The 27,905-nt window shown below is 35.3% G+C and overlaps 1 protein-coding gene across 1 annotated transcript in view; it reads left to right on the forward strand.

The window, feature by feature from the left end:
- BAZ2B (bromodomain adjacent to zinc finger domain 2B) overlaps positions 1-27,905 on the forward strand; it is a 358,773-nt gene that overhangs the window by 214,031 nt on the left and 116,837 nt on the right. The window contains 18 exon segments of the mRNA XM_043993621.1: positions 6,042-6,209; positions 7,352-7,392; positions 7,394-7,545; positions 13,209-13,415; positions 13,507-13,624; positions 18,251-18,317; positions 18,320-18,372; positions 18,375-18,455; positions 19,218-19,278; positions 19,281-19,342; positions 19,344-19,608; positions 22,065-22,216; positions 22,218-22,689; positions 23,462-23,586; positions 23,589-23,636; positions 23,638-23,761; positions 24,946-25,006; positions 25,941-26,049. Of these exon segments, the coding sequence (XP_043849556.1) occupies positions 6,042-6,209; positions 7,352-7,392; positions 7,394-7,545; positions 13,209-13,415; positions 13,507-13,624; positions 18,251-18,317; positions 18,320-18,372; positions 18,375-18,455; positions 19,218-19,278; positions 19,281-19,342; positions 19,344-19,608; positions 22,065-22,216; positions 22,218-22,689; positions 23,462-23,586; positions 23,589-23,636; positions 23,638-23,761; positions 24,946-25,006; positions 25,941-26,049 (2,366 nt within the window).

Consider the following 27,905-nt stretch of genomic DNA (forward strand, 5'->3'; position numbering starts at 1 on the left):
TTCTTCCTCATCAGCTGTTTTGAGCCTAATTTTCAATACATAATTCATAGTCCAATATAATTTATTAAAAACAAACTCTTTCCTCCAAGAAATAAGAAAAGGACAGAAGTAAAAATATTTAATTCAATGCTGTTTCATAGGGAAAGTTAACTGATGAAATACAGTTGCTACATCCATTTCAAAAGACCTCATCCAGGAAATACTTAATCTGGCTGAGCCAGGAGACGCAGAAGCCTAGAATAACTCTGGATTTAGAATACAATATCATTTACAAAACATTTTAAAGAAGGATGTCAGAAAACTACAAGCAATATAATCTCACAAAACAGCCAAAAGCAGTTGAGAAAATGAGCTTGAAGAGAAATTATTATGAGATCCAGCTAGGCCAGAACATCTTAAGAATTTATAAATGAGACCAGGAAGAAGATCATACAGAGACACAAAATGGGAAAGATCCACAAGTTTTCATTCTTTTTAGCAACTTCTTTTCATGGACAACCACAGTTTCTATTTGGCCTCTACCACCTTTGTACTTGGTAAGGAAGTGCCACTTAAGAAAATTAAGTCAAAAGGAGCAAAGAAACTTTGCCAAATAGAAAAGGAACCTGAACTAGAGGTAGTGTGGTATTAAAGATACACAGGGATCATTATTGAGAATATTTCAGATGATAGGAAAGTGCCATTAGAGAAAATGATAGATAATGCTTTTATTGAAAATAAACAAAACAAAAACAAAACTGAAAAACCAGCAGCAGCTACTTTAAAATTAGATTCAAAACACCTGGTCAGAAATTGGTATTTCTAAAAAGTATTTCTAATGTTCAATTTCTAGTTTATAAACAAACAAAAAATTATGTAGATTTAAAAACAATTTGCACCCATGTGTCTAATTTCTCATCTTGCTACATTTTATGAAACCATTCTATATACACATCAGAGGCATATGTGTTGAAAACATGAGAAAAAAACAATATTTTCTTCTGAAGACCATATCTCAGAAATATAAAGAAAATTAAATCGATGTGAATTTTTATTGTTGGAAAAACATTTATTTAACTCAGTAGAACAAAATGCAGCCCTGCAAGTTCTCCTAAGACAAGGTGTATCCTATACATATGTTAAAATTATACAAGTTCCCTTGACAAATAAAACTAAAAGATAACTGTTCAGTGAACCCTTGAATACTGATATTTAATTGAGATGTGAAACTGACATATGCTCGCCTAAATGGTTCACCTGTGTCACAGATGTTCTCTGTTGAATCTAAACAAAAAAAGATTACTTATTGACCATGAGCTTCTCCAAGTGCTTCAATTCTCAGATAACATTGTATTGGTTGCTTTGGACTCCAGAAAACTACAAAGCTACCTCACTGAAATACACAGCAATGCAAGATATTTAATCATCTACAATAGAAGTGGAAAGTACATTCAAAATGCATATTGCCAAGACTGCATCAAGAAATGAGATGGGAAGTGAGTCAGATTTGTCTGTTTACCTATTCACCTATCTATACATAGGCAGGCACTGCAGATGAATAATGAACTGAGCTCACAATTGAATAGGAAGAGGAGATCTGAATGAATCACATTTGGGAAATTGTGTCATATTTCTACTGATCCCAAACTGCATATTACTACAAAAGCCTGTTTATTTAACACCAATATAGCACTAGCAACACTATTATTGTAATATGATTACAAATCATCGGACACCACAACCTGAGAAGAATCAAAATTATAATTAACCAAAGAAACAGTGTAAGGATGTATGGTGGGCATAACTAGTCCGTATGAATGTTGCAATCAAAGACATGTACACATGAGCTGACATAAAAGACTGAAGAGATACCAGTCATGTAGTGAAAATAACAGACTACATAGAAATAGCACAAGTGCTCCTCACTGCATTTGGAGTTTAGAAAACATGGATTCAAATTCTACCTCTGGAATTGCTACCAGTTGACCATGGACAAATTATTTAATGTCTCTAGGCCTCAATTTTTTCCATTTATACTGTGAGGGGTTGGATTAGATGCCCTTTAAAGGATGTTTCCAGGTCTAAAATCATCACCTTATTTTCCTATTTTGCTAACCCCTGGGGATATGAAGATAACTAAAAGAAAGTCTCGAGTCTTTATATAAAACCTCTATGGAGGGTTTATGGAAAAAAGAATCACAAAGAATGCAAATGTGTTCAGGGCTTGAAATTTTCATTAGTGGAAATAATATTTGTACTGATGAAGTCATAGATGCATTTAATTATCAAAATAAAGAGTAACTCTAGTCATTGCAGATATCAATTTGAATATAGCTTACCTAACACACATTTCCCCTTTATTTCTGAACAGTTAGTTCAGTTAGACAGGGTTATGCCTTAAAAAGAGATTTTCGGTTCTGCTTCCATGTCTATATGTTGCTGATTTTATATAGCATCATTAAAGAGGGGAGTTTTCCTATGATGTATGTGGAGGAAAAGTTATACTCCATTCGGGCTCATAAAAAAGTCCTTTCAGAGTGGCAATTGTAGTTAATAATTTACTTGTCTTATAAGTTTTCTGATTCTTACATTAAAAAAACAGGTAATCTTTGGTTTCTTTTTATATGTTCTTTCATAAGGATATTCTATGCCTAGAATTTTAGACAAGAAAAAAAAACCCTGTTAGAACATATATCATATCTCATCAATATGTTTTTAACATTATTTTATCCTTCAACAATTTCTATAGTTTACTAACAGTAGAGAGATCACTAGTTTGCTTGCAGTATTATGCAACAAACCAGCCTTTTGATGGTGTAATAGATTATCCAAATAAGGAGAATATTTTTCATCAAGGAGATTTTGGACAGAGGTTTAGCTGATTTCTTTGCTATTATTTTCAAACCATTTTATCACAGAAAAAATAGAATTTTGGATTTGGAAGGGCCATTTATTCTAATACTTGAAAAACAATCCCCATTCTGACATGCCTGACAAATAGTTATGTAGTCTCTGCCTGAAAGACCTTTCATAAGAGGAGGACTCACTGAGACATCCCAGTTTTATTTTTGGATAGCTCTCATCATTAGAAAGCTTTTCCTTCTGTCAATCCTAGATTTATATATTTGTACTTCTACTCATTACTGCCATGTCTGCCTTCTATGGATGAACAAAATAGGTTTGTATCCCTCTTTCACATGATGGTCTTTGGAATACTTAAGAATTCTATCCTATTCTTCATAATGTCTTTTTTGGGTTAAACAAACTCCATTCCTTTTGCCAACCTGCATATGGATAAATGCCATTTTGGTTGCCCTTGTTTCAATTTTCTTTTATACATCAATATTCTTACTAAACTTTGGTATCCGGGACTGAACCTAAAATTTTAGAAGGGGTCTGAACAGGGGTGAATACTGTGGGACTACCAATTCCTGACCCCTGTAAGGGAGGGCTCATTTATCTCCATCCGTGATCATATGAACTTTTTTTCACTGTTCTATAGATAGCACCATAGTCTCAGTGGGTATACAATTCATTTAAAGCTCAAATCTTAGTCAGACTACTACTATCTAGCCATACCTAATTGTCTTGTGCTTGTGATGTAATTTGTCTTAATCCAAATGCTAGACTTTACAATTATCCCTATTAAATTTCATCTTGTTAGATTCAGCCCTGATGTTCTAGTCTATCAAGATCTTTTTGGATACTGTTACCCACTGTATTAATTTTCCCTCCATCTTTGTGTCACCTGAAAATTTGATAAGAATGCCATTGTCCCTTTATTCAATCATTGATAACAGAAAATACTAAACAGCCTAGAGGTAAGAACCAATCCACAGAGCATCCTTCCAACTTGATTTCAAACCATTCATGACTAATTTTTGATTCCGGTGAGTTCTGAATTCATCTAATTGTATAGTTGGGTAGGCCACGTTTTTTTTCAACAAGAATAGCCTGAGATAGCTTTGCTAAAATCTAGATAGATATTCAGTATCTGGAGGAGTCTTGGGGAGAACTCAGGGAAGTCACTGCCTTTCCTCCGCCATCTTGGTTCCTTGGATATTCAGTGTCTACAATATTCTTCTAATCTACTAGTTTAGTAACCCTGTACAAAACAAAAAGGTAGTAATGTGCACAAGTTAGCAACATGTGTCAAAAAAGGAACTTAAGATACTGTGGCACAGGGGCAACTAGGTGACGTAGTGGATAAAGCACTGGCCCTGGATTCAGGAGTACCTGAGTTCAAATCCGGCCTCAGACACTTGATACTTAACTAGATGTGTGACCCTGGGCAAGTCACTTAACCCTCATTGCCCTGCAAAAAAAAAAAAAAAGATACTGTGACATGACCTATTCATCATGCTGGTACTTTGTGATCACAAGTGCTTTAGGAGTTCAATAATATTTTGATTAATAATACATTTTAGAACTTTTTACAGGAATTGAAGTCAGGATCACTGGCCTGTAATTAACAGATTCCATCTTCTTCCCTTGTTTTAAAAATCAAGGCAACACTTACCCTTCTGCAAACCTATGGCACTTCTGTTCTCCATCGTCTTTCAAATATCACTGACAGTGGCTTAGCATTCACCAGTTCAATCAGTGGGCAAGGATGTAATTCACCTGGGCCCCAGGATTTGAATTCTTCAAGCTCAGCTAGTGTCTCTTTTCTTTCTGGGTAGTTGATCCTTAACAGCCATTTTTGTTGTATCTTTCAAAGAATATTCTTCTTGGCAGAGAAAACAGAAATAAAACAAGAGTTGAGCAACTTAACTGTCATCAATTATTATCCTCCTACATACTGAGAGCAGCAATCCCACCCCTTCTTTGATACTCTTCTTTTTCTCATAATGACTTTAAAAACAACCTTCTTTTTTAGTATTAATTTTCCTTGCCAGGTTCAGCTCATTCTGTGCTTTTAGCATTCTGGCACTGTTCTTACATGACCCTGCCATGCTTCTGTACATAATTCTGTTACCTGCTCTTCCATCTTCTGTATACGTCATTAAAAAAATCTTGTTGTTCAGTGAGTTTTCTGCATATATTGATCTTTTTTTTGGAAAACTCCAGTTTTTCTTCCTCATTAATAGTGTTTCTCTTTTTTGTCCAAAGAGTCTTGAGCTATGAAACCACTTTAGTCACCATTCTGAAAATATAATTTTAAAAAACTTGTCTTTTCTCCAAAGATTTGGCAGATAATTTGAGAAACTATTTAAAGAGTTAAATTCTAGCTGTTGAGTATTGATTTCAACATTTTCGTTTGACAGATAGTAATTGTTTTCTAATATTGGTTAGGAGTTGTAGGAGAAAATTCAGACTTTTCTTAATAGCTTTTAAGGAGAGACATTTTAAGGTGTTATTAAAGTTATATAATTTAAGAAAATTTCCTTGAACAGTGCCATTCTTTTACAATTACATTAAAAGCCTTCTTTGGGCTATATGGGTGGGTGGTATGGGTGTATACATGTACATACATGTACATAATGTGTATATATTAAATTGTTATGATATGTTTTCAGTTCTAAAATTATTTCAAGACACATAACGAACATTTCTATGAATGTCATTTCTACTTAAAATGGTTCAGGTTCACATTCTGCATAACTTGGAGGATTTCTTTGTGTTTGATGTGAATCTCACCATAAATTTTGGAGTAAAAAAAAGAGGCAAATATAGTACCAAACATTTTGATCTTTTATTTTTATTTTTTGGAAAAGTCATTGGAGAATAGAAAAATTACTATGTATTTCAGATATTCTATGTTGTTTTTAAAACCCCAAACGTTTCTCCTTGAATTCCCATTCTGTGAGAAGTTGCTGATATACATTTTAGTGAAGGCCTTGCTATGATGTTGTCTGAGTTGAGAAGAGTAAAATCAGAAGCACAAGTTCATAATTTGTGTGATCCCCAGTGTGTGTTATGTTCCATTCGTTGTTTTTTTCCAGTCAGTAATTTTGTCAGAACAAAAAGAGGCAAGGCTCGATACGATAATTTTCTTTTTTTAGATGTTGTTCTGGCCTGACTTTAATTGCAGAGATAATACACATGTTTGTTTATCCAAGGTGCAGAATGGTGGAGAACAGCCGATGTACATGCTCGATCAGGGCCAACCTTTTTTTCACCACTCCTGGGGATTCCACCACTGTTTGCTTCTTCAGCTCAGAATCATGATTCATCTTCATTCCATTCAAGGAGTACAGGAAAAAATAATCGAGGTGGTCTAGAAAAAGGTAATGATACAAAAATGTTCTAAGAATATGGCAAACCCTTTCCGGTGAGAGGTATTTTCAATGATGTTTACGAGTTATATTCTCAAGCATTGTTATGTATAGGTTGTGTCCTGGCATACATACTAATATCTCCGGAATTTACTTTGTATTTGAATTTAATCTCACAGTATGATATTTGGTTCTAAAGGTATGTTTTGTTATTGTCTAGAAATGTTGTGCACAAATTTAGTTGAGGTTTAATTTCTTTAGTTTGATGAGTAAAAGTGATGCATTTTATGATTAAGTATTCAATAATGTTCACTAAAAAGAAAACAAAAAGTCTTGGGTGGACAGCATAATTGAATATGGTTTCACTATGCTGTGGTATTACATAATCATTGTCCTTTTCAGTCCTGTTGTAATTACGATTCACTCAAAGAGTTAGACCTGGGAGTTGGCAAGAGTAGCAATGCACAATACTCAACAAATTCAAGGAAGAATTCTTTTTAATATCATTATAAAAATGCTCTTTGTATGCCACAAATTATTATCTTCATCCATATAAATGTTTCTTTTTTGTGTTAAGTCAAGTCGTGAACAGACAGTGTGACAGCATGATGGAGAACTAACATCAGGAAAAACTGAGTCTAAGTTCCGACTCTGACACATACTGACTTTGTGACCTTGAGCAAGTCATTTCTTTCTCAATGCAACTAGGCAACTCTCCTAAGATTATAAATCGCAGAGTGGGTATACTTGGTAGAGGGAGTTTTCTCAATGAAACCACAGGGCTGGGTTAAAAAAGGGAAGCTATGTGTTCTTCAGCAGAAACTCAGCCTCCCATCAACCATTTTCAAACCTTGATTTGGGTTTACTAAGCCTCTCAGCTCTAATCACTTTCTTTTATTTTATTGGGGGTTTTTTTTGGGGGGGGGTAATCACTTCTATTAGCAGTAGCATCTCAAAAGATTATATTTGTCTATTACTTGTTGCTATTTCAGAAATTATTGTCAGTTTTGTATGGAGGTTTTCTTAGGGCTTAAAATGGTTTTTGAAAAACCTTATTCCATGTAAATAGTGAAAGGCCTCCTAGCCTAACTTCTTTTCAAAAGGAAAATATTTCTATGATAGTTTTTTTGAGATACATTTTTTTTCTTTTCAAGGTGTAAATGGGTCAGTACATGGCAACAGTCCATCACCTGTATCTGGGCATCAGTACATCTGTATTAGCCGCTACAGCGTCAAGTTCCACTGGACAAACAAAAGCTATGGCTCCAGGAGGAGGAAGTCGCAAATGTAATCAGGATCAAACAAAAAATCAGCTTTTAGATGCCAGAGCTGACAAATCAAAGACAAGGTAAATTACAATTACAAGACATGGTTATAGATATAAGGCATTGAGTAGATAAGGGACTAACTGTCTACAAGTTAACTTTGTTATTCAGTACTTGCGTATTGTAGTTTTACCAAAATAAATGGCTTTTTAATTATGTGGTAGTAATATGTGATATCTTCTGTTATGAAACAAAGGTAAATGATTATGTCGATCAGAATGAAAGAATATGCTGTGTCAGCACTATCCAAATAGAGTATTGTACTTATCAATTAATAAGTAATGATGCAAGAAGAAGGAAGATACTACTCACCTTAGTCACGTGCCATTAGGCAGGAGATATTAGGATTTTTTTTTATCTCCGAAAACCTGCTGTCCGGCTCCTCTTAAGTGCTTTGAATTACTTCCACTTGGGGTCTGTCTACTTTACCTCATACTTACAAGGTCATCAGCTTCAGCAGAATAGCTTGTATAGAGGGCCTGTTCTCTACAAAACTGTACCATAGACACCTGAACCCCTGCCCTTCAGTCTAAGACAGACATGCAAATAGATATATCTACACATAAAAATCAATTGACTGGCAGAATAAAACATTAAAGCATAATTAAATGAAAAGGGAGGTAGATAAATTATATTTTCATTTATGCTTGAAATATGTAATTTTTTTAGTTGTTGTTCAATTGTTTTCAGTCATGTCAACTCTTTGTTACCCATTTGGGTTATATTGGATCACCCGTTTGGCAAAGATACTAAAGTGGTTTGCATTTCCTTCTCCAGCTCATTTTACAGATGAAGAAAATGAGGCAAACAGGGTGAAGTGACTTGCCCAGGGTTACACAGCTAGGAAGTATCCGAGATCAGATTTAAATTCAGGAAAATAAGTCTTCCTATCTTCAGGCCCGGAACTCTGTGCACTATACCATTTAGGTTCCCTAATATATTTGCAGATAACATTTATTATATATAATATGTACTATCTAGGTCAGCAAGGTGGTACAGGGTTTACCATTTCTGCTTCTAAATGCTCACAAACTATGTTTTTAATATGTCCCAGAATTTTACCAAGTATCAAAGTCAGTATCATAGGCTTGTAATTTGCAGATTGCATCTAATTCTTTTTTATAAAAAACTGGGATATTGTCCCTCTCCAGTCCCATGAGCATTTTCTCTTTCCACAGTCTTTCAAAGATCACTCAGTTGTTACCTGTCAGTTCTTTCAGTAGCCTGGTTTATAATTCATTTGGGACCAGGAACTTGGTGGTCTTTTGCCACCTCATTTTTTCTTGGATTTCCACTGCATTTTATTCATTTTCAGTATAACTTTCCAATCCAAAGATCATTTTTCTTGGAAGGAAATATTGAAACAAAATATGGGCTGAGTAGTCCTCCCTTCTTTCTGTTGTAAATGCATTGTCAGCATTTCATTTCAACTTGGAGTAGTGGTCCTGTCTGTTCTTTGACCTTCTTGCACTGAACAGAATTTTTAAAATTATGTTCTTTTTTATGTTGTTCTTCATAGTCATTCCCAGTCAGCCCCCTGATCATTCTAAACTTTAATTTTCAATACAAGCTTGTTCAATCTTCCTCTTCTTTTTTTCCAAATTAAAGGTTTTGTTGCTCTATTTTTTTATATATAATTGCCACTTCTCAAATATATTCCCCTTTTAGAAGTACCTATTATTAAACACCTATTTACTTTGTCTCCTCCCTACCTCTGACCCCACAATACCATTGCCAGACTAATCTTCCTTATGTCACTCTTTTGGTCTAAACTCTTCAATAGTTCTGTATTTCTTGCTGAGTAAATTTCACATTGATTTTTTCTGACATTCAAGGTTTCCATGGTCTAGTCCCAACTAGCCTTTGTAGACTTTTCTTGTTTCCCTCCTCTACTCATTCCATGCTCTAGCAAATCTGGTCAATTCTTCAACCCCAGAGAATGTGCTTCACTTTTCCCATATCTGTGCTTTTGTTCATGCCATGCTTTTTGCCTGGAATATCTTTTCTCCCCCCTCTTTCCTATTGATTTCCTACCCACCCTCTAAACAGTATTTCAAATTCCATACATTGCAGTAAGCCTCCCCCTGGTGTCCTCTGTTGGCAATGAATGATTCTTAACTTTCAGACCTAATAATGTTTTATTTTATACCTCTTTAATATAATTATCACACATTACTGTATATTACAGTTATTTGTGTGTACATTATCTCTCTATTACAGTGCAAGCCCTCTGAGGGTGTCTCATTTGAACTTTGCATCAATCCCATTGCCCGACACAATAGTCTGCAAATATTAAAGAAAAGTTTGTTGTCTTTTTTTAGTTGAATCTTTAAACCATTATTTATACTCTTCCTGCTTATGGACCTTGTATTTTCACTGCTCCATCCTCCTTGACTTCTTTATCTTTGTTTCCTCATGGGTCAGTTTATTCTGCCTTATTTTGTCTCTTTCTTTAAAATTCTTCCCCCTTGCCTTCTCTCCCACAACTCTTGTACAGTTATCTCACAAAAATCTGTTGCCCATTCTCTTTCTAAGTGGAAGCCAAGCAGATGGGGAAACGCTCTATGTAACCTTGATCCTCTTTTTAAATTGATAATGGATTTCTGTGTGGTTCTAGTAGTCCCACTGGGCAGTCTCCATAACCTATGATTGATTTTTATTGCAAGATAGAAACTTTTGCTTTGTATACTAAATACTGGGGTGGTTCGTACATTGTCCTCCCTTCAATCTCTGACTACTGTTTCAACCGTTTACCAGTACCCAAAATCCTCTTTTAAATTTTAAGCCAGTTATTTGGTACTACTAGGTCTATTGGTACTACTACTACTACTACTATTATTATTATTATTATTATTATTATGATTATTATTATGATTATTATTAAATTCATTAATGGTTAAAGGCTTTATTCATACTATAATATAAAAATTACTTTTATAAACATATGTTAGGTGGCACACTGGATAGAGTGACGGGCCTAGAGTCAGGAAGATTCATCTTTCTGATTTTAAAGCAGGTCTCAGATACTTACTAGCTGTGTGACCCTGGGCAGTTACTTAACCTTGTTTGCCTCAGTTTTCTCATTTATAAAATGAGCTGGATAAGGAAATGGCAAACCACTCCAGTATCTTTGCCAAGAAAAGCGCAAATTGGGGTCATGATGATTCAGACACAACTGAACATGACTTGCCTATCTTTCATTTGTCACAAGATATTGTAGAAACTTCTCCTGAGTAATCATTTGATTGGCTTTAGTCTTTTTGCCCTATTTCTTAGAGGTTTCTTTTTATGTACTACATTTATTTTACATTGTTACTTCACCATTTTCATCCATTTTAGTCTGCTATTTGGCAGCTTTTTGAGGATTCCATTTCTTTTGTTGTAGTCTTTCACAGTCCTCATTACATTATACATATCTCTGTAAGCCCCCCCCCCATTTCTCTTTGCTCAGGAATATCCATTGAATTTTGTATTTTCTTTTTCCAAATGGGACTTTTGTTTTAGAAACATAACTTTTGCCATTTCTATCCCTCTGCTTCTCCTGATCTGACATATCAATTATGTAATCATAGTCAGATGGTCACTATTTGTCTAGTTCTATATATCACTTATTTGGGGGGAGTTTTTAATACCATATAATCATTTATTAAAGTGAGAGATGCCATCTACTTTGAGGAAGATTTTTTTAGAAGTTTTATTCTTTGGTTTTAAATATAACTTAAGTACCCCAAATACATTGACTCTTTATTTAGCAATTTAGGACAGATGAAACTTTAACATTGCCTTCCTGCTAGGAAATAAACAACTGTCTTAACAGTTCCCTGGACTTTAATGTAACATATGTTGAATAGAGCAAATTTCCCAGGTGGAATAAGTCGTTCCTGACCGTAAAATTGTTAGAAATATTCAAGACCAATGTCATAATGGTAATGAAATTATTTGAAAAGTAGATAAGTCTAGTCAGGCTCATACCTTCTACCAAATAGGTGAAAAATCTGGTTATTTGACAAAATTTAATTATTCATTATAGAATCCAATTGCCTAGTGCTAGCATAGAAACACAACGGGTGCTCAAAAATTTCTTGTTATGTGGAATTCAGTCAGTTTAGTTCATTTGCGTAAGGGAGTAAGGGAATAAGCATTTATATAGTGCTTACTCTTGTCAGGCACTATGATAAGTTATTTACAAATTTCTCATTTGATCCTCATAACAACAACCCTTCATAGTAGGTGATATTATTATCCCATTCTATAGTTGAGAAAACTTGGTATAAAGATACCATTTGTGCTTAAATGATTATAAAACTACATTTTTCTTACTTTCTACATAGTTCTAAGATGATTTTCAAAGATTTCTGCTTTAAAATTATCAAAATATAAATATGGGGGGGGGAAAAGCAAAGAGTTTAGATTTACTGAGATGATTACTATCACTCCCTTAGAAAAGATTTCCTTACCAGTAAAATGGAGATAAGAATCTAGCTAGATAAGTACTACTTAACTCTCAGAGCTCTTGTGAGGAAATCTGTAAACCATAAAGTGTAATGTAAATATGAGTTTTAATATTAGTCAGCAGATTAGATAATTACAATTTATGATTTTCATATTAGTTACTATTGTTCCCTCTTCAAAAGTCTTACTTGGGTCAGTCTCTTTCTTGACCCATCCAGTATCAACCCACTAGAAACCTATTATCTGATCCCTTTGCATCTACCCAGCTAAGCTTTGGGAAAATCAGTATCTGATTTTTTCAAGGGTATCCACCAGCTCTTGTTTAAGAGTACTAAGGGAGTATTCCTAGCTTCCGAGCTTTGCAATACCATGAGCTATAGTTTCTCTGCCCTGATTAAAGACCATATTTCTCCTTTAAAAAAAAAAAGAGTACTCAGGTACTTATAGGCTTCAAAACATAATATTTTTTATTTGCAAAACAAAGACTACAGAAAGGATTATTATATGAACTTCTAAAGTCAAGCAGCCAATCCTCCACTGAATTTCCTCCCTCCCCTTCCTTGACCTATATAGTCTCTGTGACTCACTGTGCTCCCTTTTACTCCCAGGAACAAGGAGGAGGTTATGGCTTACTCCTCCCTGTTATTCTCCCTTACTACCATAGCACTGCCCCATCTTGCTCACTGCTGTGGCTTTACCTCCTCCTGTGGTATAGGAGGTGATCCTCGGTTTTGTTTTTGTTTTTGTTTGTTGTTGTTGTTTTTGTTTTTTCAGGGGAACCAAAGTTTTATTGAAATTAAGGTTTTTCTAAAATAAATAAATAAATAAAAAAAGTGGCAAAGAACTTGGCCAGAGACCCAGCAGTTGAAGGAGGGGCTAGGAAGAAGGAAGGTGTGCCTCAATTTCAGCTTTGGCTTCCATGGACCACGATGTCATCATATTCATCATCTTCATGACAGAGGACAGGGACAAGGCCTTGCACTTGGTAGTGATTCAACAGCATGAGGCCTTCCTCGACTTCCTGCTTCATTTCACAGCTGGCACCGAATACCTGGATCTCCAGAATGACCTGGGTCAGACGGCTCAGCATATAGCAGCCATCCTAGGGGAGACAGCTCTGGGCCACAGGGGCTGGGCTCTGTGTGGCTGAGCGAGTGGGACACATGCCCCTGCACCTGGCCTGCTGGGCTGGGGCTCATGCCTGTGCCTGAGCCCTTCTGGGGCCACCTGAGAGCCAGACAACTGATGGGGAAGAGGAGGAAGAAGAGGAAGAGGAGGAGAGATTGGACCAGCTGGAGTGCACCAACTACCAGGGCCACACTCCCCTCCATGTGGCTGTGATCCACAGGGACACAGAGATGGTTCAGCTGCTCCAAGAAGCAGGGGCTGATCTCAACAAACCAGAGCCTACTTCTGGGCCGTGGAGGCAGAGGCTGCAGAGGTCCTGAAGCTGCTCTTGGACGGGGATGCGGACCCCAAGGTCTGAATGTACAGAGGCCAGACCCTGCTGGGTAGTGCCATGCTTCGGTCAGACCCCCTCCTCACCTGTCTCCTGCGTGCTCACGGGGCCCCGAGCCCGAGTCTGAGGATGAGGAAGACTACAGCCCCAGAGGCAGCGACAGTGACAAAGATGATGAGTACGATGACATCGTGATCCTAGGTTTTTAATGGCTGTGCTTGGAGAATGCAATCACCAAGAAGAATGACTCAGGTTTTGGTATTCCTTCCTTTCTTCCAACACCCTCAGCTGCTTCTTCCTCTTGCTTTTTAGTTTTCCTTTTGTGTGTTGACTTTCCCCATTATATTTTAGGCTCCTTGAGGACAAGGACTGTCTCTTCTTAATGAAATCCCCAGTGCTTAACACAGTTCTTGGCACATAGTAGGCACTTAATAAATGCTTATTGAATTGAATTGAAATTAGATATTAGGTTCTTCTGAGTTGGAAAAGTTTCAAGTATAATAGTATAATAGACAGACTATGCTTTTGCTGGTTGAGACCAGCTTAAGAAATGGAGGAACTCATGACCAGCCAGTTGAAAGGCAATTGATCATTTCTTTGTCCATGGTAACCCATTAAACCAGGAAAAAATTTTAAAAATCACTCCTAATGCTACATATCTGCTCTTCTTCCTGTATCTGGGTGGTAGTAGAGAACCAGAAGAGGAGGACAGTGGGGATTAAGAAGCAAATAGTTTTAGAGCATCTAAAAAATTAGTCTAGTTGTTGGTATTCACAATGTGAGATCTTTTGTTCAGTGATGAATGAGTTGGAAGAATTGAAGTCAGTATTGACATCCTCACCCTAAATGAAATGGGAATTTGCAGCTAAATTGCTACACAGAATTTAAAGGAGTAGTTCCTAAATGGAGTACCTATATTAATAAATAGGAGAGCTCACATGTTCTCAGAAAAGCAAATAAAGGAGTTGGCAGAGTTGATTTCATTATGTGCCCCAATGCTACAAGAAACATTATTTTAATCAGTTAATCAACATGCAAACAACTATGTTCAAACATGCTATATACAGGATAAATGCTAGCTATAAATTAGAGATAATCACTGAGGGAAAGTACCAGCTTTAAGGGGAATGGGAAAGGCTTCTTAAAGAAAGCAGGATTTCAGCCGAATCTCGAAGAAAGCCAGGAAGTGGAGACAAAGGAGGGAAAAAATTCCAGGCTTGGGGCTCACCTAGTTAAAAAAAAAGCATGTTGTTGGGAGATGGATTGTTTTATCTGAATAATGGCAAACAGCCTAGGGTACCACTGGATTGCATAGTACATAGAAGGGAGTAAAATATAAGAAGACTCGAAATGTGGGAAGGGGTCAGGTTGTAAAAGGCTTTGAATGCCAAATAAAATAAAAGATGTTTAGCTTTGTTTCTGGCGGTCATAAGGAGCCACTGGAGTATGTTGAATAAGGGTATAACGTGCTCTGGCTTGCATTTTAGCAGGGTCCCTTTGACAGCTGAGTGAAAGATGCATTGGACTGGGGAGAAACTTGAAGTAGGGAGACCAACCAGTAGGCTATTATATAGTCCAGGTGTGAGGTGAGGAGAGCAGGCAGAAAGAGAATGAGGCACATGCAAGAGATATTATGAAGGAAAAATCAATAGAATTTGGCATCTGATTGTATCTGGGCAGGAAGAAAGAGTGAGCAATTCAGGATGATGCTTAGATTATGAGCTTGGCTCATTGGGATATCATTTACAGTAATAGGGAAGGTAGTAAGAGAGTGGGTTTTAGGGGAAAGATGATTTCAGTTTTGAACAAGCAGGATAGTTTTGAAAGGAATATGTGGAATTTATTAATGAAAAGCAAGCATTATGAAATGAAAATTCACAGTTTCATATAGTGTCATTTTTTATGTTCTGCACTATGGAAATGCCCTCTTTTGGGGTGTTGAAGTTCACAATAAATATATCCTTATCTCACCCCCATCTCTCACCCCAGAAATTTGTTTGAGAATATTCTTTACAGCTTTCTGCAGATGATATTGGGATGCTACAATCCTCCAAATTGGAATGATGCTCTGGCAGTTCCCCAGATTGGATATGGCTATGAGGTAGCTCCACCAAAGATGACTTACCCTCTTTTGTAAAGTTCCTTCTCAGATCTATGTTAAAGATGTTCCTCCCTTGTCATCAGAGAGCAAGATATTCTGTAACCTGTGCTACCAAATCTATACTTTGGCATCTTTGAATGTGGTAATTGGCTGAGAAGGGGAATGGGAATATGAGATCAGAATGTGTCTTGGTTTACTCAGGGTTAACTAATGTATGTAACATGAAGTGTTTTGTCTATCATGTTTGGTGCTATTGCACTATTTGTACATTTATCTGTGGAGTTTTAATTAGGGAGGGAAGGAGGCTGGTATTAGTGGTAAAAACAAAAAGCAAGAAACAACACTGATAGAATACTGGCCAGTTGTTTTGGTCATTAATACTCTTGGAGAATTCTTCCTCTTAAATTATATGGTAAATAGTAGGAGGCCATCTATGAGTTGTTCTCAAAGTTTAGGAATCAAAGACCTTATAAAGATACTTATGGTTTTCTCCCTTGAGATCCTAAGCGTAAGAGGAAAAGGCTTTAATTATATATAAATGTGTATATTCATGAATATATCCTAAAGCAAGCAGCAACAATTCATTTGTATTCCCAAGAGGTAAACAAATCTTTTCACATCATATGAAAGGGACATAGAAATCACAAGCCACATACTTATAAAACTTAAATAAAGGTATAGATGACATGCTTATCAAATTGTCCAATGACACAGCAGATCTAATAGATTATGTCCTGGCTCCTAAAATAGGTACATATTTAGCACTTTGAAATATTCATTGAATGGAAATGTTCTTTTAATAATAATGGTAAATGACAATAATAACATTAGCTTATGTGTCCTTTGCAAGGTATAGAGCACATTGGCAGGATAAATATTATTTCTTTTTATTTAAGATGAGGATTCTAAATATTGGAAAGGTTAAGAGTTTTACCTCGGCTACTGGATCTGTAATTTTAATTAGAACATATACAATTATCTCATTAAAATTCTTAGAATTTCAGCAGTTGAATTTGAATAGTTTCAAAAAAAAAAAGCAGCACCTCACTGAAGACTGAGAAAAATAGGAAAACAAAATTATTTCATTAAAATGTGAATCCAAGTCCTATTGGTTTGTCATTTTTCTTTTGTTATTTGTGCCTGTGTGTATGTATGAGCATATGAGAGTGTGTGCATGCATTTTTTGGTGTGTATATATACTATATATATGTACATATATGTATCTACATGTATATGTATCTCTGTGTATGTGTGTATGAATGTATGACCATCTTAGAAAGGTCTTTAAGGGGTAGGTGAGTGAGTCTGGACTTCTCTCTGCATATGTTATATACTATTAAGCATATAATAAATACTTTTTAATTATAATAATGATGTTTGATGTTTACAATGGATACTGAATATATTTCTGCAATATACATGGGAATTAGACTTTCTTAAAAGCCATGGAAGGGTTGGTAACTATATAGCTTCAATGATTCTTTTTAGATGCTGGGCTATTGGATATCCTTTAGAGGCCAAAAGCTATGTCAGGGTTTCAAACTCCAATGGGTACAAAAAGTTTGTCAGATGAGTAAGAGAATGTTATGTTTTCCAAACAATAAAGTTAAAAAAAATTTTTTTTGCTATGTCCTTGGAGAAGCATATCCCATTCTTACAAAATATGCTAACAATGCTTTGATTCCTTTTATAATAACAATTCTGTGAATCAGGATGCTCATCTCTGTTCTCAACCAAATCAACAGGCAAGAAATAAATTGGAAATGAAAACATAATAGGTAGGCATCTCTTTCCAAAAGTAGAGGGAGAATAGAATTTTTGTTTGACGAGAAACAGGACCATGAGATATTTATTTGACCATGTTCAGATGTTGAACAATTTCATGATACTACAGTATTCTGTAACGAATAATATTTTCTTTATAAAAATAATTAGCATCTTTACTAAGGCCAATCATTTATTTCCTTTCATATTGAATAGATGATACAGCAAGCTAAAGTATGTGGGGATTAAACAAACTTGGCTACCACTGTGCTGGAAGAATAGAGCATTCTTCTAACTTTAGCAGGCCTATTAGCCTTAGTTGTCTAAGCACTTAGCTTCCTCAACCAATTGTTACCTTTGCACAGAAGAAAGAATAAAACCAAATTTGTCATTTTAATATATTCCAAAACACAGAATTATCATAAGGAAATGAAACTTAAATATATTTTATAAATGTTCATTTGTAAGCTTGCCTTGCATATCCATCAAGCAATATTCAACTTCAATTTTTGTTTTGTTTCAGAAACAAATTAGAAACCTAGAATATGTCATTGATACTGTTCTTTCTTTCTTTCTTTTTTGTAAGACAATTGGGGTTAAGTGACTTGCCCAGGGTCACACAGCTAATAAGTGTTAAGTGTCTGAGGCCGGATTTGAACTCGGGTCCTCCTGAATCCAGGGCCGGTGCTCTATCCACTGCGTCACCTAGCTGCCTCCGATACTGTTCTTTTCTAATCTCTTATATGGGCTAAGCCGTTACAGGCTAGATCGAGGGCTAACCAGTATGTAAATTCAGTTGGATCAATTTGTTAAAATGATTACATTTATGACTTCTGAAATGTCCTTTCTTCTTTTATTTTGAGAATGAAACATCATTTGAATTCATATTTACTAAAAATTGGATTCCATTTGGAAAAAAAAAAGTCTTGATAAAATGTTTGTCTTTTCCCAGAAACCAAGAAAGAAAGCCATGGAAAGTTCAAGCAACAGCGACAGTGACTCAGGCACATCCTCAGACACCTCAGTGAAGGCATCAGCAGCAGTGACTCAGATGATTTAGAGGAAGATGAAGAGGAGAAGAAGACCAAACTGTTGAAGAAAGTGAAGATGATGATTCTGATTCAGAAAGTGAAGCACAACATAAAAATAAAACCAAGGTATAATGACTATATCCAGATTTGGGTACTTTTAATTTAACTTGACAGATTTATGTTTGGATGTGAATCCCTCATAAAAATATATGTTTTTGTTTGTTTGTTTTTTCTTTGGTGAGGCAATTGGGTTTAAGTGACTTGCCCAGCTAGTAAGGTGTTAGTGTCTGAGGTTGGATTTGAACTCAGGTCCTCCTGACTCGAGGGCCAGTGCTCTATCCACTGTGCCACCTAGCTGCCCCCAAATATTGTTTTTAAAATAAAAAAATTTCCCCTTATTTTTATCATCTACGTACATAGGAACAGGCAAGCATGGAATAGAGGTCCAGGATGACCTAGGTTCAAGTCCTGCCTCTTACATATGGTTATCTGTGTGATCATGGCAAGTAACTTAGCTTCTAAGTGCCCCTAAGTGATTCTCTGAGACTGTAGGTTAACTACAAAATGCTGAACCGCGTAAGAGGAACCACAATATTCCATGGGGATTCAAATTATAGATTAACACAAAGGACTTTCTTCTCCCACCGTCAGACTAATATATTCTCCATTCCAGGAGCTGTAGTTTTTTCAAATAGAAAAAAAAGAGATTGGATAGAAAAACAAGAGAATTATGGCTTTTTGTGAATTTTCTTTTTACATATTTTCCATTTGATAATTAGAATTTTTTTAATCCCTTCTGTTTTGTCATACTCTGTGTGATCACACAGATTACCTTATGGTCTTTAATCTACATATGTTAAGAATTTTTTTTTTAATCTTTCTTTCCAGGTGCTATTGCATGGTATTATGGACCTGAAATCAGATGGACAAAAAGCAACTGAAAAGTCCCAAGAAAAAGAATACACCAGCCAATACCTCTTGTGTCTGAATCTCAGACTCACTTCAATCATTCCAATCCAGCAGAAGCATCCTCAGGTTTTGTCACAGCAGCTTCCCTTTATTTTCCAAAGCTCTCAGGCAAAGGAGGAATCTGTGAACAAACACACCAGTGTAATACAGTCTACGGGATTGGTGTCCAATGTGAAACCTTTGTCTTTGGTAAATCAAACCAAAAAGGAAACTTACATGAAACTTGTAGTTCCTTCTCCTGATATACCCAAAGCAGGGAATAAAAATACCTCTGAAGAATCTAGCCCTTTGACCAGTGAATTGAGATCCAAAACGAGGGTAAGCAAAAATTACTAGATTTTTATGTTCAGTCTTGAGATTGAAATTGTAGCTGATAAAATGTATTTTGAACTATTTAATATATAAATAGCATTCAATTGTTGGAATTTTGTTTCACAAACTTTCAGGAAAATCTTGTAAATTTAAGAAAATTTATTTTAAAATTTTTGATTTGAGGACAATCAAAAAAGTTTTATATAAATCATAAATCCTTTGATTTAAGGACACATTAAAATTCTATGTCATTGCCTCTAGTTATATAAAGGAAACAATATGTATGTCATAACTATGGATGTATTAAACAGAATGAAGATAATACAGACACCAAACATGTTCAGATAAACTACTGTAATGAAATCATTAAAGGACACTTCTCTACTTCAATATTAAAAAAATAAAGCTTAGTAATGTGAAGGATTTTAAGCAGTAGGAATTTTCATATAAGGAACTAATATTAGCAGTCCTTAGCCATTTATTACAATAATCTCCAAGTTACATTTGTTCTTATTTAACAAATATTTATTGAGCCCCTACTTCCTATGCTCATAGATTCTGTCAGGGATTTAAATACATCTTTCTGACATAAAGGAGCTTATACTATAGTAATAAAAATGAACAGATTTTTTTTCAGATAAGAGTTTAAAACTAAAATTCTGAGTTGGGAAAGCACTGGCTTGTCACCTCACTTATTCTATAGCCATTCAAGTTCTTATTTATTCTTTTCTTAATCCCCACAACTCATGCGGAAAGTAGATTTATTAATTCCTAAGAAATTAGACAAGTCTCTGGTTGCCTCTCAGTACTACTGTTTTATTATGTAAAGGTTCATTGTAAACTCAAGTCAAGTCATACCACAAAGTCTCATTTACCATTGTGCCAAGCTGAGTCAGGAGCCTGGTCATGATACATAACTGACTAAAGTATCACAAGGTTTTGGTTATGTCACTCACTGTTTTCCATATCAAAGCTATCTTCATCTTTGCAGGAAGAATTAACTTAGGAATTCAAGCTCATCTTTAGATCTAAAATGGATTAATAATTCCCATTTGGGAATTAAATTTTTCATATGCTCTTTTGATGATGGTTTAATGAAATTTAATTTGTTTTACTTGTACCAGAGAGATCCTCTAGAACTAACAGTGTTTTCTCCTCTCATTTACATAAATAAATTGCATGGTACATTTGTAATTATTGATTCCCTATACCCTTACCAGTTCACACAAAACTTTTTTGTAAGGGTACATTATTGAGTAGGTAAAGTGGTATGTGCCATTACTTAATCCAACTAATTATCTTAAATTTCTCTTTTAAGCACATTTGTCTCTCTTGCTTCTAATGTGTCACAAATATTTATTGACTGTCTTTAAGGGTAATGCATTAGTAAGGTGCTCTAATTGGAAATAAAAATGAATGGGGACCTAGTTACTTCTCTTAGGAAGTTTCCTCTCTAATAAAGGAAAGACAGATACATCAGTTATTACAATTAAATTACTTGCAGTAAGTAACAAAAGCAGTACTAAGACCAAGAGGTATAGGAGTTCAGGTGAGGAAGATAATGCTTCTCTTTTGGGTGATCAGAAAAGGTTTCATGGAAGATGACATTTTAACTGTACCTTGAAGAATTGGTGATATTTCAAATGGTAGAGAGTCCTCTCCATGTGGAAGGAGCAGTCAGAACAACTGTAAACATTCTATAGCTAAAATGTGTATAGTGCTTGAAGGTTTACAAAATATTTTACAAATATTATCTCATTTTTCTTTGTAACAACTCTAAAACAGTAGGTGCTATTGTTATCCTCACTTTATATTTAAGAAAACAGGCAGAAAGAGGCTAAGTGGATTTCCCTGGGTCACACAGCTAAAAAGTATCTGAGGTAGGATTTGAACTCAGGTCTTCCTGGTTGCAGGTCCAGTACTCTATCTGATGAGCCAAGCTACCCTGCCTCTGATATAAACTGTTTACATAAGCATTTTGAAAACCTTAAAAGCACAATATAAAAGCTGGTCAAAGAGGCGAGACTAGAAGTAGAAAGACTAAGAGGCCATAAAGAAGTTTGGTTATAAGATAATGAGGACCTGAGCCAGAGAATTGACAATGAATATGAGAAGGGAAAATTGATTCAGAGAGAAAATGTGAAGAAAAAAATGTTAGAAGTTTTGATGACTATATATGGTCTCTAAGGGGGATAGAAGTTTAAGATTTCTCTTAAGTTTTGAGCCTGGACAAAAAAAAGTAGGAAAGGACTGGTGAGAAATCGAACTTCAGATACAATAGGTCTACTCAGTTCTCTAGACCAAGCTCTATCTCCCCATCATACATTGCCTTAAAAATGACTTACATGTTGCCACATATGCAATTCTATTCTCAAATACTGAAAGAAAAACCAAAAATTTTCTTGATAGGAGGTGGTGGCATGGCACATTGTAGTACTGACTTTTTTATGTTTCAACAGGAACAGTTCAAACAGACATTCCCAACACAGATAAAGAAACAAGAATCATCTAAGAGCCTGAAGAAGGTTATTGCAGCTTTGTCAAGTCCAAAAGCAATCTCTAGCTCACCAGCGCATCCCAAACAAACAACATTAGAAAACAACCACTCAAAATCCATTCTTGACAAATGCACTTTTAGGTAATCACCAACCAAATGGAGTTATTCAAAGTGTCATCCAAGAAGCTCCTTTAGCACTTACCACCAAAAGTAAAACACAAAGCAAGATAAATGAAAATGTACCTACTTCAAGTAACATCCCTTTTTCTTCACCTGTAAATTTAAGTACATGTGGGAGAAAAACATCAGGCAACCGGACCCCTGTAATGTCCTCTACCTCTCCTGTACTGCATGGTCCAGGGAAGGAAAAATCAGTCAGCAATAATATTATAACCACAGTAAATCCACAGCATCACCTTCCTTCTGCAAAATCCTTAGTGGAACAGTTTAGAGGAACAGATTCAGACATTCCCAGTAGTAAAGACTCTGACGACTCAAATGATGAGGACGATGAGGATGACGAAGATGAAGAGGATGAGGATGAGGATGATGAAGATGATGATTCTGATGACAGCCAATCAGGTTATTTTCAATTTTTCAATGATTAAAAGTTTTACTGTAACAGCTCTGCGAATCAAAGTATTTTTTCAGTCTTTTAACTTGACAAAGCTCCCCATTGTAAATCACTATAAATATTTTGTCATTCACATTTCTAGATATCAGTATATTTTTAATCCTATATAACTCCAAAAAGTATTACTGCTAGAAAAATGCCTTTCTGATGCATCAGTCTTATCTTCAGATTCTCATTGGGTTGACATTGGGCAAATTAACAACCTTAAAATTGATTCACCTCAGCATATATCCACATACAGAAAATTGTCAGATAGTTTACACTGCATCTAGGTGTAATCATTAGTTACGACCTCTCCTTTTCCACTACTATTCATCATATCATTAAGACTTTTTTTAAAAAAAGTGGTTCAGCATCAATTAAATTTAATCGGAACTTACCCCGTGAACATAAATTGCTCTGAAAATCTACCATAGATAGTATAGGTATTTGGTCCATGCAGTCACAAAAGAATTAAACATGACTGGATGACCAAACAGCAAAGTAAGACTTTAAATGACAGAGGGGTAAAAGGGAGAGAATATGCATTTACTTAAACACCTCTTACACATTCTAGGCACTAAACTAAGCAATTTTGCATGGCAAACATCTACACATGATAGTTTCTTTCTCACAAAAGCTGGCTATTCGAACATTTTATTTGGCCCTGGAATGGCAAGATGGAATCTGGAGATCATGGGCCCGTTATAATCTACAATTGCTTTTTTCCCCCCTTTATAGAATCCGATAGTAATTCTGAATCTGATACAGAAGGGTCAGAAGATGAGGATGATGATGATGATAAGGATCAAGATGAATCAGATAGTGATACTGAAGGAGAGAAACCTTCAATGCAATTGAATAAGAAACAACTTCCTCTGTCAAAAGCTCTTCCATCAGTCTCACGGCTCATTCGAACGCCACTTAATCTCCAAGTACCCAAACCTCCTGGTTCTGCTCCTGCTGCCTTATGTCCTGAATCCCAGTCACCCGTTTTCCTCAACACTCCTCCTTCTACGCTGACTTCAAGTCCACACTGTGGTATTTAAACTTTATTTTGATCATTGTAAAATACATTGTCAAAACTGAGACAAGAATATTTATTTGTAAAAATGTCCTAAGATAATCTCAGTGGAATAAAATATTGTACCTGGGTAAGTGCTGGCTAGTTCAGGTTGAGACTCTTCTCTAAAGTTGAGAACCTTTACCATAGATGCACTTAATTTAATAATGTGAACATTTTTCAGATCCTGCTTTGGCTTTTAGTAACTTTTGAGTTTGTACCGTTATAGAATTTGATTATAGCTTCAGATTTTTTTCTATTTTTAAAGTTGAATTTGAATTGTTACTTTAGATTTACTTGGCCAACTCACCAGATAATTGGGAAAGGGCTCTGTATGTGTGAATATTATATATCTCATAAACAGAATTTGTCCATATATTCATATTCCTTTCCATTTTATAAGACAAGACCCTATTATACTGCTTTTTTTTGGAGGGGGGCAGGGGCAATGAGGGTTAAGTGACTTGCCCAGGGTCACATAGCTAGTAAGTGTTAGGTGTCTGAGGCCAGATTTGAGCTCAGGTCCTCCTGAATCCAGGCCGGTGCTTTATCCACTGTGCCACCTAGCTGCCCCCTATTATACAGCTTTTTGACCTCAGGTCCATGTGATTTAAACTAGATGTCTTTAATTTTGTGGGCCTGCTTTCTAAAATATTTCTACATGAAACTATTGGATTTGAAGAAACCAATACTAATGTCTTAGGTAAAAATAGCTCTGTAATCTATTCTCAATTTAGACATTTTTATGTTGTCTTAATACGTACTAACATCCTGCCTCAGTGATTTCTTCCATAGCAGACTAAGTACAATTGTACTAAGCCAATCTATTCTGTAGGTTGTATTCTGTTCCTTTTCTAGCGAATAATGGTAGAATCATAGACTCCTCAAGTCAAAAGGGATCTTATAGGTCAATTTTTCCAGTCTCCCAAATTTTTCAAAGAATTCCTTTGAACATAGCCCTAACAGATGATTTACCTCATTTTTTATAAACTTTGCTGTACAAGAATTTGATGAAACCTGTGTAAAAGTCGTCAAATAATATAACAAAATTGTACTTTTTCCAAATAGACAAAACAAAAAAAATATTTCATAAAAGCTTTAAAAATTTTCAATCATTTAACTTTTTTCTAAACTTATATTAATAAGTTGAACTTTTTCCAAGGTACTTCCAAAAGGAGGAGAGTAACAGATGAGCGGGAACTGCGCATATCCTTTGGAATATGGTATGCTTATTGAGCTTGCTCTTTTTTGCCCCCAAAATATTTATTTTAAAATACTGTTTCATAAGCATTATGCCTACTTTCCTTTTCTTGCTCATTAGGCAAAAGGAAATAAAAAGATTTTGCATATTGAATCAGAGACATCAGGGAGCATAGCTAATATATCCAAATAAGTACTAGAATAGAAATGCTAGATTGTCACAAAGTTGATGTTGGAAGCCAACTGTAGGATATGTAGAGTCAAGTTGGAACATACCTGGACTAACACAGTGAGGTAAGAACAGAACAAAAATGCAAGAGAGCTGAAAATTAGTTAATATGGCTGAGGGCAGAATTTCAGGAAAGTAGTACCAGGAGTGATAAGGGGAGAATTAAAGCAAAATAGGAAACCTTAGTGAAGAGAACTGAGTGATGAAACAAAACCCAGAATGGGACTGAGATATAATATCAACTCATTATTAAAAGTACATGAGCTAACTCTGATCAATACAATGATCCATGACAATTCCAAGGAGTCATGCCGAGAAATGCTGTCAACCTCCAGATGGAGAAATGATGGGTTTTGAGTGCAGATCGAAGGATTTTTTTCTCTTTTTTTTCTTGCTTCTTTCCCCCCCACACACGTAAATACTTTTCCACATTAGCCATGTGTAGGAGAAGGGGTACAGGGAGGGAGAGAAATAGGGACTGAAAAGAAAACTTTTTAAAAAGTATATGAGCTATAAAGAAATGATAACTGAGTGGTAAATTTTTCTCTCTTGACATGGAAACTTCAAGTGTAAAATACCATGCCTTATCTCTAGGAAGCGGAAGGTATTAGATGTTAAAACTGAAAATTAGGAAGATGAATATTTATAAATAAAATATCAGATTAACATTTACTGACAAATATTATTTAAATGTAGTTTTTCATGGCCTATATTTCTGTCACATATAGCTGGCAAAGGGAGACACGAATAAGAAACTTTGGAGGGCGCCTACAAGGAGAAGTAGCATATTACGCTCCATGTGGAAAGAAACTTAGACAGTATCCTGAAGTAATAAAGGTATGTGCTTTTCTTTAAATGGCTAGTACATTCAGTATCTATTAAGCATGCTTACAATAAAATAATGTGTACTCATTCCTCAAATAAAGTTCCTTGATACAAAATTATCCTCTCATGTGAGTCTAATCTACCTTAACCTGTTTCTAAATTGACCACTTATAACTACATATCCCCTTGATAGAATATGCAAAACATGACTCCTGAAGATAGCTATACATCAAAGCTGAGTTGTAATTATTAAAACCTGAAGTGGAAAAATATGTGATTTTTTCAGTATCTCAGCAGAAATGGAATAATGGATATCTCAAGGGACAATTTCAGCTTCAGTGCAAAAATAAGAGTGGGTGACTTCTATGAAGCCAGAGATGGGACCGCAGGTATCCACTTTTTAAAAAAAGTAAAGTCTTGATCCACGGAGTAGTAACAATCTAGATGAAGTGATTTCACTACACTCTGGAACATTGCCTCTTATTAGTTAATTCATAAAGCTATACTTTGTGCTGAACACTTAAGGACTCAAACTACTATCTTATAGTAACAAGGAGCTTTGAGATTACATTTTCTTTAAAAATAAGTTTCTTCTATTAAGATTTGGGGTTTTTTAAATCATGATTTAAGGAATTTTGTAAGTATAATTTGTGTATTGCTAAAATGTCTTGCTTTCTGAGTGCAATGATAAAATAACTAAGAAGATTTGAAGTAGTCAATAAAGAATATTAGATTCATAATGGCTGAAGAATTTATAAACTAATCAGGGTACCTCTGCTTCAAAACAAGGATAAGATAATCCCTAAAAGACACCACTTTTAATGGAAGAATGTTACCTCCAATGCTGTATGACTTCTTTATAAATTTGATAACTTCCTATTGTTTCCCTTTTTCTTGGTATCTTAAACTCATTAGGTAAGTTTCCTATCAAGGTTTTCTTAAATTGTTACATCAAACATCAGTGTTGTCACCTTTTGTCTTGAGCAAGGTAATTGAGGGAGCAGGTGACCATATCAGTTAATCAACCAATGATTATTTATTGAATTGTACAATCTACCTATGCTGTAAATTGGACACACCAGCATCATTTTTATTATATTTTAATATATTTTGTTTGTTTATTTTTTATATTATTTTCCTGTTAGTGATTGATGTATATTTTACTGTATTACTTCTTTTTCTCTTTGTCTTCATCTCCTTTTCTAGGAGTTGGGAGACTTTAGAGCTAGGCCTTGTTCTCCTATTAGCTAAGTGTATCCTAAGAAAGTCACTTCATCTCCTTTTCCCCCAAAGTCTACATCTGAAAAATGAGGTTAATATTGCATTCTTTTTACATAGTATTAAACATTTTAGTGTTATATGTTTATTATAAGAATGCATATAAAATTAAAAGAGAGAATTAATATGAAGTAAAAAGGACAATGCACAGTATGTTTATCAGAATCCTGTGACAGCTTGCAATGATATGCCCCCTTTATGGTGAACTAATAATTGCTGCTTACTCCAGCCTTTTTGGATGTAGATGTACCATCTCCTAGGAAAATGGAAGTTTGAGCACTTATAGAGATAGCACTTATGGGACAGAAATGCTAACTCTTGTGGTTCAGTCCACAAAGGGATGACAAATAGGAGGCCACATATGTACCACACATGAATAATAGGTAACAGATTGCTTTGCTCATCCTGTTCAGTGGTACGTGGTTCTCATTCCCAGTCTTTGAGATGCATGGAAATTACAAGAATACTCACAAGAATAATTAAGAAAAAACAAAATGTGCCATTGTTCCAATATACCATTGCAAGCACTGGTCTTGAAATCAGATGACTGTCACATTTATTAGCTGGGTGATCTTGGAGAACTTAACCTT

This window comes from Dromiciops gliroides, chromosome 3 (assembly GCF_019393635.1).
Source record: "Dromiciops gliroides isolate mDroGli1 chromosome 3, mDroGli1.pri, whole genome shotgun sequence".
In the NCBI taxonomy this organism is placed as follows: domain Eukaryota; kingdom Metazoa; phylum Chordata; class Mammalia; order Microbiotheria; family Microbiotheriidae; genus Dromiciops; species Dromiciops gliroides.